The following is a 13,600-nucleotide window of genomic DNA, read 5'->3' as shown; positions in this document are numbered from 1 at the left end:
TGAGGAGGAGGGGGTCTGTTTGAGGAGTAGTCAATAGATTTGCATGTGCGTGTTCCAGTGTGGCCTGAAGTCGATCAGAATGCAATCTTGTTCTGCCCTAAGTGTTGGTTACAAAGTTAGACTGAGGTAAACTCCTTCCAGAAACCACACAGGTGAGAGGGTGAATGTCGATTCCAGGGATTTATCTGCACACCACCACACTCTTGTGCAGCAATTGAAATGGAGTAAAACTGAAATAAACAAATACAAACATACTGTAATACATTGTATGAAAGTGCTTAAACACAGCATAACATGTAATACTAAATTACCTTGTTGATAGTTATCTTAAATTAAAGCTGTATACTATTCTATATACACCAGGACAAGCTCACCATCTCCCAGGCTGTTTTGATGCATTAGTGCGAACAAAATCTAAAATAATCACTCACCCACGGAAGAGATACCCTGGGATACAAGTAGCAGCATTACATAGTCAAATTACATAATTTTGATACCTGTATTTCCATTATGTTCCTCCTGTCAGACGAGTATTCTGATTACTGATACTTTTTAAAAAGAGTAAGAGATTACTGATTACTTATACATAAGTTACATTAAAGTGTACAAGTGTAAGGGACTCCGAAGGGGCCCGTGTGTAGTATTTTTGCAACATTGTTTTTATTTATGGTCTCTGGCCAAAGAGCGGCTGATTCGGTGCCATTCTGCAACAAGCAGCAGAATGGAGCTGCTAGTCAGCATCCCAGCCAGTAACATGCAGCTCTACAACTGTGGCAACATTGTGTGTATGCAGGGATTTAACTCGTGGAAGTGCAGGCAATCGTTAACTTCCAAAGAAAGAAAATGTAACAAATATTAAAGTGCAATACAAGATGTGCCTACCACAGGACAATGTACTGTCTGCTTCCGAGGACTAAACTTCAAATCTAAAAAAAAAAAAAACATCTGGAGATAAGATTTTACTTTTTAAACGTGTGCTACTGTAATACAATTGTGCTTGACATGCGAGTAGAAAATACGCATTTTAATAATTACATCTTTTTATGAAAGCATAATATGCACAACGTCAGCACAGAAATAGTATCACCAAAAACTTTAATCGATAGTTTGTATTTGCTGTAATAACTTATCCTATCTCAATTTAAGACACATCCACGTACATTACAAATAGTTCCTGTGCATCCTAGCTGGTTCTGTGATCTTAACAATGAAAGACTTAATAATCTCAAATAACAACAAAATTGTTTTTGGTGCTGGTGAATTGAAACCAGCGATAACAATAATATGGATAACAATACATGGCGTTTAAAGCCCCTTTGTTGCTTGATCCTTGTAACTTCACAGATAGAACAAAAGAAACTGTAGTCTTTATAAGCATTAAATGTACTTACAATTTACAGACAAAGTACCTCTTTGACATTAACACATTATTGATAAGTCTGATTTATGTCGGTTTGTAAAAAATAAGGGTATCAAGATCAGGCCCGGTGCCATGGGGGGGAGCAAAAGGGGACAATGGCCCCTCAGTTATAATATTGTGCCGCTCACATTTTACCATTTTAATTGTTGATCTCAGCTGCTTTTGTTTTTTGATAAAGAAAAAAAAGTATTCCAAAAGTAATCTAAAAGTATTCTGATTACGTTACTGACTAAGTACTGAGTAATGTATTGGATTAGGTTACAGATTATTTTCAAAACAAGGTAATCAGTATTCTGTAACGGAATACTTTTTAAAAGTAACCCTCCCAACCCTGGAGATACCATGGTAAATAGGTGTATAATATAAGGTTGCGAACATAACAGCGTCTCTACATGTGAAGAAAGATTCCCAAGCTGGGAGATGCACCTCTTTCTGTGATGTGTGACTCTGTAGGGCTGCCATCTGAGCTGCAATCCCGGGACATTGAGACAGAACAAGGTTTAAAATTAGCTGCTAAATTTAAATTAACCCTACACTTTCAATAAAATGTATCCGGTTGCTGAATGACTGACTGGACAACAAACAAGTAATTCTGATGATCAGTTCAACATCCTGCCTCTCAACACCCAAGCAATGTTATTGATTGGGAAAGTAATTGCACGTTATGGCAATTTTATAAGAACATAAGAAGAACAAAGTTTACAAATGAGAGGAGGCCATTCATAAAAAAGTTTACAACGATCGACTTGACCCATTATTCTCCTTTGGTGTCCATTAATAACGAAGTGTTCAAATGTTCCCAAATTTTCAGCTTCAACCACATCGCTGGGGAGTTTGTTCCAGATTGTGACAACTCTCTGTATGAAGAAGTGTCTCCTGTTTTCCCATCTTGAATGCTTTGAAGCCCAATTTCCATTTGTGTCACTGGGTCCATGTGTCCCTGCTGATCTGGAAAAGCTCTTCTGGTTTGATGTGGTCAATGCCTTTCATGATTTTGAAGACTTGGATCAAGTCCCCACGTAGTCTCCTCTGTTCCAGGGTGAAAAGGTTCTGTTCCCTCAGTCTCTCCAAGTAGGACATTCTCTTCAGACCTGGAATAAGTCTAGTTGCTCTCCTCTGAATTGCCTCTAGAGCCACAATTTCTTTCTTGAAGTGTGGTGCCCAGAACTGTTCACAGTATTTCTGAATGAGGTCTAACTAGTACATTGTACAGTCTTAACATAACTTCCCTTGTTTTAAATTCTACACTTTTGACAACATACCCTAACATTATGTTTGCCTTTTTTATTGCTTCCCCACATTGTTTGAATGGAGAAAGTGAGGAGTCCACGTAGACTCCTAGGTCTCTCATGCGTTACTTCTTATAGTTCTATTCCTCCCATAGCGTAATTATAGTGGACATTTTTGTTACCGCCATGTAATACCTTGCACTTGTCCACATTGAATTTCATCTGCCAGGTGTCAGCCCACAACTGAATATTATCTAAGTCCCATTGAATAACCTGTGCTGCCGAGATTGTATCACCACCTATTTCAGTATCATCTGCAAATCTGACAAGTTTGCTAACAATCCCAGAGTGCAGATCATTAATATAGATTAGAAAAAGCACAGGCCCTAATACTGATCCCTGTGTAACTCCACTAACAACCTCAGTCCAGTTAGAAGCAACTCCTCTAATCGACACCCTATACATCAAACAGTTCATAATCCATCTACTTACATTACCCTGAATGCCTACAGCTTCCAATTTAAGGATCAGTCTTTGGTGCGGAACCTTATCGATAGCTTTTTCAAAATCATATGCTTTCACATGATCAACAGCTGCAGTTGCATGTTAAAAAAATTCTAATAAATTAGTAAGACATGATCTGCCTCGTCTAAACCCATGTTGACTATCTTCGAGAATATGATTTTCATTAAGATGCTGCTCTATTTTCTGTCTAATCATTTTTTCCAACATTTTACAAGTAATGCAGGCAAAACTGATTGGTCTGTAATTTCCTGGCTCAGTTTTGTCCCCTTTCTTGGGGATAGGTATGACATTTGCCGTCTTCCAGTCAGTTGGCACATCCCCTGTTCTAAGTGTCATTTGGAATATTTGAGTTAGCAGCCTATAAATAATTTCCCTCATTTCTTTAAGTACTGTTGGAAATACACCATCTGGCCCAGGTGATTTGTTCATTTTTAATTCTGCTAATCCCTTTAGAACCTCCTCCTCATTTATCCTGATCTGTCTTAGAGTTTGACAGGGCTGATTGTTAACATGTGGCATGTTATCTGTTTCTTCTTTTGTAAAAACCTCTGTGAAATACTAATTTAGAACATTTGCCACATCTTGTTCATTTTCCAAGATACTTCCATTTTTCTGCCCTTTATCTGTTTCACTTCCTCCTTTATTGACCTCTTGCTGTTATAGTATTGAAAAAAGCTGTTTGCATTAGTTTCAGCTCCAAGAGCTGTTTCTTTCCATATCCCTCTTTGCTTTCCTGATCAACATATTCTTTGTATTTTGTTTCGTCTATCCCTATTTTATGCACTATACAACATTTTCTTTCATACTTATATTTAACCATTTTGGCCAATATTTTTTGGTCCTCAATTTGGAAAGTTTTGGTACAAATTTCTCCTACTTCAGGCTCAGTATATTCTTAAAAGAAAACCATCCATTTTCAACTGAATCTGTATCCAGTGTGCTCCATATGTGCCGCTTCATACCTTCAAGGTTTGCTGTTCTAAAATTGTAGACCACTGTTTTATACTTGGTCCTTGTATTTTGAAAGTATGCCTCAAAGCTAACCATACTGTGATCACAGTTTGCCATTGGTGCCTCCCTCCCCTCTACTCCACTCTCTGGGGGCCTGTGGAACTGCCACTCAGCTTCCAACAAAGCCGACTTCATCTCCACCTTCGCCTCCCACCAATCTCTGGATTTCCTCGCTCTCAACGAGACATGGATCTCCCCAGACAACTCTAACACTCCTGCTGTCTTTTCCTTTCTGTTCGTCCTGTCCCACTCCCCTCACCTTACCTCCTCTATCACGACCCACAGCTTTGAATTCCATGCAGTGGAAAACACCTCTCCCTCTCACCTCTTCCTTCTAGTTCTCTACCGTCCACCTGGTCCACTCACCTCCTTCCTGGATGAACTTGACTTTCTTCTCTACTCCCTGACCCTCGCTGTCCTCACCTACCATCCTCCTGAGAGACTTCAACATCCACCTCTCCAACCCTTCCCACTTTGCCGGACTTCTTCCTCTCCTTCACTCCTTTCACTTCTCTCTCTCCCCGTCTCCCTACACTCACAGGGCTGGCCGCCAGCTAGACGTCATCTTCTCTAGAGGCTGCTCCCCTTCAACACTCTCCGTGACACCCATGGACATCTCAGACCACCACTTCATTTCCTTCTCCCTTTCCCTCCCCTCCCTCCCCACTCCCTCTGTCACCTTCCGCCAGTAATCTGCACTGTATCTCCCCCTCCACCCTTGGTTCAACTGCCCTCACTCTCTTACCTTCCATTGACTGTTTTTCCCATCTATTTGTCAACTGTGCTACCTCCTCACTCACCTCCTCCCTTGACTCTCTCGTCCTGCCCGTCCCTCTCCTCCTCAGCCTTGGCTCTCTGCTGTTCTCCGCTAAACCCGAACTAGTCTGCGTGCCGCCGAACAGAAGTGGAAAAGGACCAAACTCACAGCTCACTCCACTGAGACGGCTCTCCTGGCAGTCACTGACTGCCTCAGCTGTGCTCGGGCGGCCTCCCTCTCCTCAGTCCTCATCCTCCTTGATCTCTCAGCAGCATTTGACACCATCGATCACTCCATCCTCCTCTCCTGCCTCGGTGACCTTGGAATTTCTGGGACTGCTCTCACCTGGTTCTCCTCCTACCTCAGCGACCGGACCTACCAAGTAACATGGCGAGGTTCCTCATCCACCCCCCAACCTCTCCTCACGGTCGTTCCCCAAGACTCCATCCTGGGCCCCCTGCTGTTTTCTCTCTACACTCGCTCCCTGGACCCCCTCATCGCATCCCATCTTGATACCCTTGGAATCCACCACACAGAGTAGTCCACAGACTACTCGACGCAGCTGCTATTCCAGTCACTGGTCCTCTCCTGCCTGGACTACTGCAACTCCCTCCTGGCCGGCCTACCTGCAACTACTACCCGCCCTCTCCAAGCTCATCCAGAACTCTGCGGCTCGTCTGATATTCTCTCAGCCCCAATTCGCACACACTACTCCGCTTCCTCCACTGGCTCCCGATACCGGTACGCATTCAGTTCAAGACATTGACCCTCACCTACCGCTAACTCAACCACACTGCACCAAGCTACCTTCAGACACTCGTTTCTCCATACATCCCCGCCGGACCACTGTGGTCTTCCAGTGCCAAAAGATTAACTCTCCCTCCTCTCCACTCCCCTTCCTCCAGAGCCCGCTCCTTCTCATCCCTGGCCCCTAAATGATGGAACGGCCTTCCCACCGAAGTCAAAACAGCAGAGTCCTTGATGCTTACTCAAAACTGATCTTTTCAGAAAGTACTTGTAATATTAGTCCTTTTAATCCCAATTAGATAGCACTTCACAGTTTTATTATGCTTCTTGCATTTTTGTTTTCCTGCTTGCTCCCTTTCCCATAGCCCTTGACTGTGACCCTACATCTTGACAGCACTTAGCTTTTACCGTCCAGGATGTATGACCTCACTTACTGTAATGCCTGTGTAAATTGGAAGTTGTAAAATGTATTATATTTTGAATTGCTATGTTTCTTGTTAATTGAATTTATAATGTTTGATGCCTTTACTTAACTGTATTTTTGCACTTATGTTGCAAGTCGCCCTGGATAAGTGCGTCTGCCAAGAAAGAAGAAGAAGAAGAAGAAGAAGAAGTTGCATGCAACTTTTAAGGCTTCCATGTTGTATCAGTAGGTTTCAGATTTGAGCAGGCATTTGTAGTTTAAATGCATGTGTTATTAAATGTGTAATTTTCAATTTCAATCCACTGTAGTATATATTTGTGGTTTTCAATCTCTTGTCACTTAAAGTGTGTATTTCATTGTCAGTGAGGTATAATATTAATTTCTTGATTGCATGCATCAATTTTGTAAGGTACCATTGTGTTTTTCACTTAATTCTAGGATATATGTGAAGTTTGCATTGAATCATTCAAGATGCAGAATGCAATTCCCAAGTTTGACCATATGATGGAGGTAGAGGTCTACATAAGGAATGTCATAATGTGGCTGACATGAAGCTGTGATTTTGGTTGGTGTACAACAGACAGGTTTTGTGTCCTATCAGCTTGGCTTCATCAACTTTGACAGATCTTTCTACTAGTTTAATTACTGACAATTTAAGTTCATTTGGCTATAGTTCTGAATACATTTGCTGTCAAAAGTGACATATTGTAACAGTTTGGTTAGTATTTGAATTTTGCTGATAGGTTTTTCTGGGGTCAATTTCATGCTTTTAAAAATATGTGTATTTTGCATATGTGCACAGTCATTTTCTTGTGGCTGCCATGTTGTTGCACACAGTCACTTGCCTCTTGCAGACATGATAGATAGCAGTGTCTATGTAATACATGCAAAGTTTCATGGCACTTGGCTTTAGGGTTCCGGAGTACTAGCCGTTTTCATTTTCACACAGGGACACATGATAAATCCAGCATTGCAGCTTAACCGTGTACCCTTCAAACTTCATTTTCTAGTTGTATATTCAAGGTATACACTTAAACATATGTGCAGAGTTTCATGTGTGTACTGCATTCCAGTGTGCAGGAAATGTGTAACTTGTCTGAAGCATCGTATTTGTTTCTTTCATTGACCCACAGCACCCATGTTTTTCACTGGGGCAACTCACCTTTAACAACCTTGGTAGTCCTCTGTACTAGTGTCATGTATGCCAATTTGTGTCACAGTGGGTATAAGTGGCATGGATTAAAAGGCACCAAAGCTGGAATCAGAGAATGCTACATGGCGGACAGAGCATGTGCCCGAGCAACTTCTGATGAACAAGCATAATAGTGGGGCATAAGGTATGCATGTGTGTGAAGTGGCATATGCATGAGTCCGTTGTTTGTGGAGAAGATTGTTGTTGCATTTCACGATTTAGACTCCTATTACAATATTTAGCAGCACCATGACACCAGCATGTGCAGTTTTCACTGCATTTGTAGGTATAAGTGGTTTCTATAACACTTGTGAGTTTCATGAGTTTTCATGCATGTATAAGCGTTTTATGGACATTTGAAAGTTTCAAGTTTTCTGCTTTGAAGATACAGAATACAATTTCCAAGTTTGTCCTCATGATGGAGGTAGAGGTCTACATAACGAATGTCAGTATATGGTTGAGGCTGTCATTTTCATTGGTGTATAGCAGTCATGTTTTTTGTCCAATCAACTTGGCTTTTTCAACTTTGACAGATGTATGTACTAGTGTTAATCACTGAAAATTTAAGCACCTTAGGATTCACTGTTCTGTAGATATTCACTGCTGCATGTGACATGGCCTTCAGCATCGGTACCAGCGCGTCGTGTCCCCGTTGGTGACAAAACTCACCAGTCAAGCATAACATTGTAATTTATTATTGTGCCAAGTTTGGTGAGTTTTTGAATATGGCTCATGTTTTTTTTTTTGGGGTCAAAGTTCATGCTTTTATAAATACGCGTATTTTGCATACATGCTCAGTCATTTGCTTGTGGCTGCCATGTTCTTGCACGCAGTCTCTTGCCTTTTGCACATTTGATAGATTGCAGTATCTATGTAATACATGCACAGTTTCAGGGCACTGGGCTTTATCATTCTGGAGTAGTAGCCATTTTCATATTCGCACGCGGGATCATGTTAAATCCAACATTACGGCTAAACCATGTACCCCACAAACTTCATTCTCTGGTTTTCTCTTCAAGGCAGAGACATACACACATATGCAGAGTTTCATGTTTGTACTGCATTCCAGTGTCCAGGAAACGTGTAACTTGTCTGAAGCGGCGTATGTTTCTTTCATTGGCCCACAGCACCCATGTTTTTTACTGGGGCAACTCGCCTTTAACAACCTTGGTAGTACTCTGTAGTACTGTCATGCATACCAATTTGTGGCACAGTGGGAATAAGTGGGATGGATTAGAAGGCACCAAAGCTTGAATCAGAAAACGCAGCCTGGCGGACAAAGCATGAGACCGAGCAACTTCTGATGAACAAGCGTAACAGTAGGGCATAAGGTATGCATGTGTATGAAGTGGCATATACATGTGTCCGTTGGTTTTGGAGAAGAAGATTTTTGTAGCATTTCACTATTTCGACACTCATCGCATCATGGTGGCGGCACCATGTGACCGACACGTCTTGCTGTCCTGTATCTGATGTCGGGGACTGTGGGGGTGAATTGTAGTCCACATCAACACTTTCACACGAAACATCTGATCATCATCTGCCATTGAACGTCAGTGGTTTAAAATCAGTGAAATACCTGGTGTGACATTACTCACTCCTGCTCTTCCGGGTACAGGAATCAAAGTTACTATTATACATTTTTTATTTAACATCTATCAAGTTATCTTTTTTTTTTTTTCTCATCTTATAAGCAACGGATGTGAATGAAACTTTCAGGACATATTTAGAAAGTAGGGCTGGGCGATATGACTTAAAAATAATATCTCGATATTTTTAGAAGTTTGCGCGATACACGATATATATCTCGATATTTCTTGTTTTTATCCAATCAAGCCACAGAATAAGACCAAAGACATTCAAACTACAAGTATTTCGTTAATCCTTCAATAAGCAAAACTAACGAATACTACATGCAGGCTGTCATGGTAAATATATGCAGAATGCAACACATTACAGGGCAAGTGTTGTGTGATTACTATTACGTGTGTTATGGGATATCTATATACATCTATACATACACACACACACACACACATATATATATATACACAAGTTTAAAAATAGCTGGCGTTACAATAGTTTTAATAAATCTTAAATGCGGGGTGCCTTATCCCAGGGATTTTATATAGAACAATTATCCGGTCAAGGAAGGATGGGACAGCAGCTCCCGTCCAAAAACAGTCCACATTCACCGATGTCCAAAAAATTATTTATTAGAGAAAAAGTGAACATCATGATGCTTACGCGTTTCGACTCATCTTCCTCAGTGCACATATATACATATACACAGTATGATTTACTGTTACATAACAGCAATAACACAAGTAATAGTAATTACGCAACACATGCGCTGTAAAATGGTACAGATTCAGATAGATTTACCACAGCCGGGTTTATAGTGGTGCATTTAACATCTGCTAGACAGGGACATTTCTTTCTGACTGTCGCGTTTCGATTCTACTTACAAGTACAGCACGTTGTTAATACAAAATAGTTAAAATAATAGCAGTAGTAATAATAATAATAATAATAATAATAATAATAATAATAATAATAATAATAATACTACAACTGTTGAACCACTTCACCATCTTAATAAAAAGAAAATGATACTTTATGCATGTGTTTGCATTGCTTTCCAATTTATTAAAATGCAAACAGACATTATTATTAATTTTATACAAATTATATACATCTAAATTAACGGGAGTGGAGGGTGCTTGCAGATCGAGTTTAGCCCGGAGACAAGAGTGTCTTGGTTATTGTGGTGTTATTGTGGTGTCAGTTCACTCTCCTCCATGTCTGTCTGCGTTTCTGATGCACATTTCTTGCTGCATCCGACATGTGTGGAAGAACCGGGAAGAACGCAAAGCGTCCTAATGACGAAAAATACTGCCGTAAAGATTGCAATTTGCGTTTTTCTATCGCCATACGAAATACACTCACCTAAAGGATTATTAGGAACACCATACTAATACTGTGTTTGACCCCCTTTCGCCTTCAGAACTGCCTTAATTCTACGTGGCATTGATTCAACAAGGTGCTGAAAGCATTCTTTAGAAATGTTGGCCCATATTGATAGGATAGGCCCATCTTGCAGTTGATGGAGATTCGTGGGATGCACATCCAGGGCACGAAGCTCCCGTTCCACCACATCCCAAAGATGCTCTATTGGGTTGAGATCTGGTGACTGTGGGGGCCAGTTTAGTACAGTGAACTCATTGTCATGTTCAAGAAACCAATTTGAAATGATTCGACCTTTGTGACATGGTGCATTATCCTGCTGGAAGTAGCCATCAGAGGATGGGTACATGGTGGTCATAAAGGGATGGACATGGTCAGAAACAATGCTCAGGTAGGCCGTGGCATTTAAACGATGCCCAGTTGGCACTAAGGGGCCTAAAGTGTGCCAAGAAAACATCCCCCACACGATTACACCACCACCACCAGCCTGCACAGTGGTAACAAGGCATGATGGATCCATGTTCTCATTCTGTTTACGCCAAATTCTGACTCTACCATCTGAATGTCTCAACAGAAATCGAGACTCATCAGACCAGGCAACATTTTTCCAGTCTTCAACTGTCCAATTTTGGTGAGCTTGTGCAAATTGTAGCCTCTTTTTCCTATTTGTAGTGGAGATGAGTGGTACCCGGTGGGGTCTTCTGCTGTTGTAGCCCATCCGCCTCAAGGTTGTACGTGTTGTGGCTTCACAAATGCTTTGCTGCATACCTCGGTTGTAACGAGTGGTTATTTCAGTCAAAGTTGCTCTTCTATCAGCTTGAATCAGTCGGCCCATTCTCCTCTGACCTCTAGCATCAACAAGGCATTTTCGCCCACAGGACTGCCGCATACTGGATGTTTTTCCCTTTTCACACCATTCTTTGTAAACCCTAGAAATGGTTGTGCGTGAAAATCCCAGTAACTGAGCAGATTGTGAAATACTCAGACCGGCCCGTCTGGCACCAACAACCATGCCACGCTCAAAATTGCTTAAATCACCTTTCTTTCCCATTCAGACATTCAGTTTGGAGTTCAGGAGATTGTCTTGACCAGGACCACACCCCTAAATGCATTGAAGCAACTGCCATGTGATTGGTTGGTTAGATAATTGCATTAATGAGAAACTGAACAGGTGTTCCTAATAATCCTTTTGGTGAGTGTATATCGTCATATTGCACAGCCCTATTAGAAAGTAAAGTACTTTTAATGTAAAATAAATTATACCCCACCTTTAAGGCAACAATGTCTTGATATCAATGTTACTGTGACAATGTTTCTCTATCCACGTTATCCTTTTTTTTTTTTTTTTTCTCTCTCAGTGATTCTCTGCAATAATGCTTTGTGGGTTATAGTTTATTTTTCTGGCTTTTTTCTTTTCTTTTCTTTCTCAGTCTGGTTGGGTTTAGGAACCTTCCTGTAAGGTTATGTTTAGGGCATGAGTACAGGGAAGAAGGAAGAAAAAAAAAAACACACCTCAGATAATGGTCAAAACCAAATGCTAACCTAAACGTTACCTGAGCAATTGAAAGATAATGCATACACAGAGATCAGCCTGCATTATAACAAAGCTCAATTAATTCTGAACATCTCCATGGCAATCCAACATAACACACTTATACCTCAGACTCTCTCATCCAACTGAATGTCATCTGCAAAATAGGGTAACTGCACAACAAAGCAGTAATAGGTTACATCAACACACAGGACAGACTAAATACATATCGTTACATTGCAGAATAAATTCTGAAATGAGAACATATCCCCAAAACAAACTAATATACACTTCAGAAAAGCTCACCTAATTAAAGACAACTTCAGCTCAGCTCTCATTGGCTGCTGATTACGTCACCCGATCTGAGTCATAAATATTAAACATGTTTAATAAAATTGTAGGGGCTCCAATGTCTTTTATTTTAAAAAATATGCTTGTTCTGGCAAACCGCCTCGCTGTGGTTGACGCTGCAGCCACGGAATTATTATAAGACTGTTGTGGGATTACTGCATTTACAATTCACTTTTCTTCTAAAATGTAATGCTAAGATAGGTACAACAATAGATTTAAATAAGGGGATAATATTGTAGTTTAGTGATCGAGCCTCGCTAAGAGGCCTGGCCTTAGTGATGCGATAAGATCGTTACTTTGTGGCACGGGAGAATGGGGTTCGAGTTCCCGTTGTGACCACTACCCCCGAAATGTTACACTAGCATCAGAAGCCAGGATTGAGGATAACCCACTTCAGTGTCCGGGAAGTAAGCTCCAAGAGCCTCCCTGTGGCCTGATGATGGTGGAGCAGGGCAAGGATGCGCTGTAATGACGGAGTGCTGAGAGAAGTCCCTGTGTGTCGGTGAAGACGGAGCATGAGGGTGTGCTGTAATGACAGAGGAGGGTAGTATAGAGATCTCAAGCCTTGCGAAGAGGCCTGGGCCTTTTAGTGATGCTGTAAGATCGCTGCATTGTGGCACAACAGGAGAACGGGGAACTAGTCCCCGTCGTGGCCGCTACCTTCAAAATATTACAATATTTAAGTGTGCAGACTCACCTGAAGTTTGCAGTTTGCCATTTCTGGTGGGGCTGTTTTATCTAGCGGGCTCAGCACCCCCTTCCCCCCTGCCCCCCTCCCCATAACTCAGACCCAGAGCTCTTTGTTCTTGAACAAACCTTTAATCAGTCCTTCCTGAATGTCACTGTTGTCAGAGTCCTCTTCAGATGCCTCCTTCTTAATAAGAAGGAATTCAGCCATTTCCTCATCTGCTTCTCTAAACTAAAAGAGGGGTGAACAGTTTATTTAAAACAATGAAAACATTTAAAAACAAAAGCAATACAATGTTTCAATGTGTATAGCTCAGGCATAAAACCAACCCCCACCAGAGTGGACTACTCTACAAAACCCCAGGCCCTTGCCCTTGGACTTCCTTAGGATTTTCTTTTTTCCCCTAACTTGCACAGGGTTTTATTTTTTGATTATTTTCCAACAAGATCTGGCAATACTTTGACTGGAATGCACCATTTCTTTACATTTTGCAATGCACATGTAAGTACAATTAGAGTAGTGTGGAAAGTACATATCCTCCAAAACAAATCTATTGTGCATTTCTATTTCTATTCTATCTTTCATTCTCTTTCATGACCATTTACTGACCTCCTCTGTAAACTGGACAGGATAAAGTTCCGTAATTTCATCTTCAGTTACCGTAGACATGGGATTTCCAGCTTTCCAAAGACTGCTGCACCATTCTTTATCGAAGACCTTTTCCACCATGGGAGATGTTCCAACATTAGGATCTGTGG

The 13,600-nt window shown here is 41.1% G+C and overlaps 1 protein-coding gene across 1 annotated transcript in view; it reads right to left on the bottom strand.

Moving 5' to 3' along the window:
* LOC136711291 (zinc finger protein 502) overlaps window positions 1-13,600 on the bottom strand; it is a 43,991-nt gene that overhangs the window by 7,836 nt on the left and 22,555 nt on the right. The window contains exons 2-3 of the mRNA XM_066687442.1: window positions 13,452-13,594; window positions 12,971-13,073 (exon numbers count right to left, since the gene is read on the bottom strand). Coding sequence (XP_066543539.1) covers window positions 12,971-13,073; window positions 13,452-13,594 — 246 coding nt within the window. The remainder of the gene's footprint in view (window positions 1-12,970; window positions 13,074-13,451; window positions 13,595-13,600) is intronic.

This window comes from Amia ocellicauda, chromosome 16, assembly GCF_036373705.1.
Source record: "Amia ocellicauda isolate fAmiCal2 chromosome 16, fAmiCal2.hap1, whole genome shotgun sequence".
Taxonomy (NCBI): Eukaryota; Metazoa; Chordata; class Actinopteri; order Amiiformes; family Amiidae; genus Amia; species Amia ocellicauda.
Note: the sequence above shows the minus strand (reverse complement) of the source record. Positions and strands in the feature narration are given on the sequence as shown.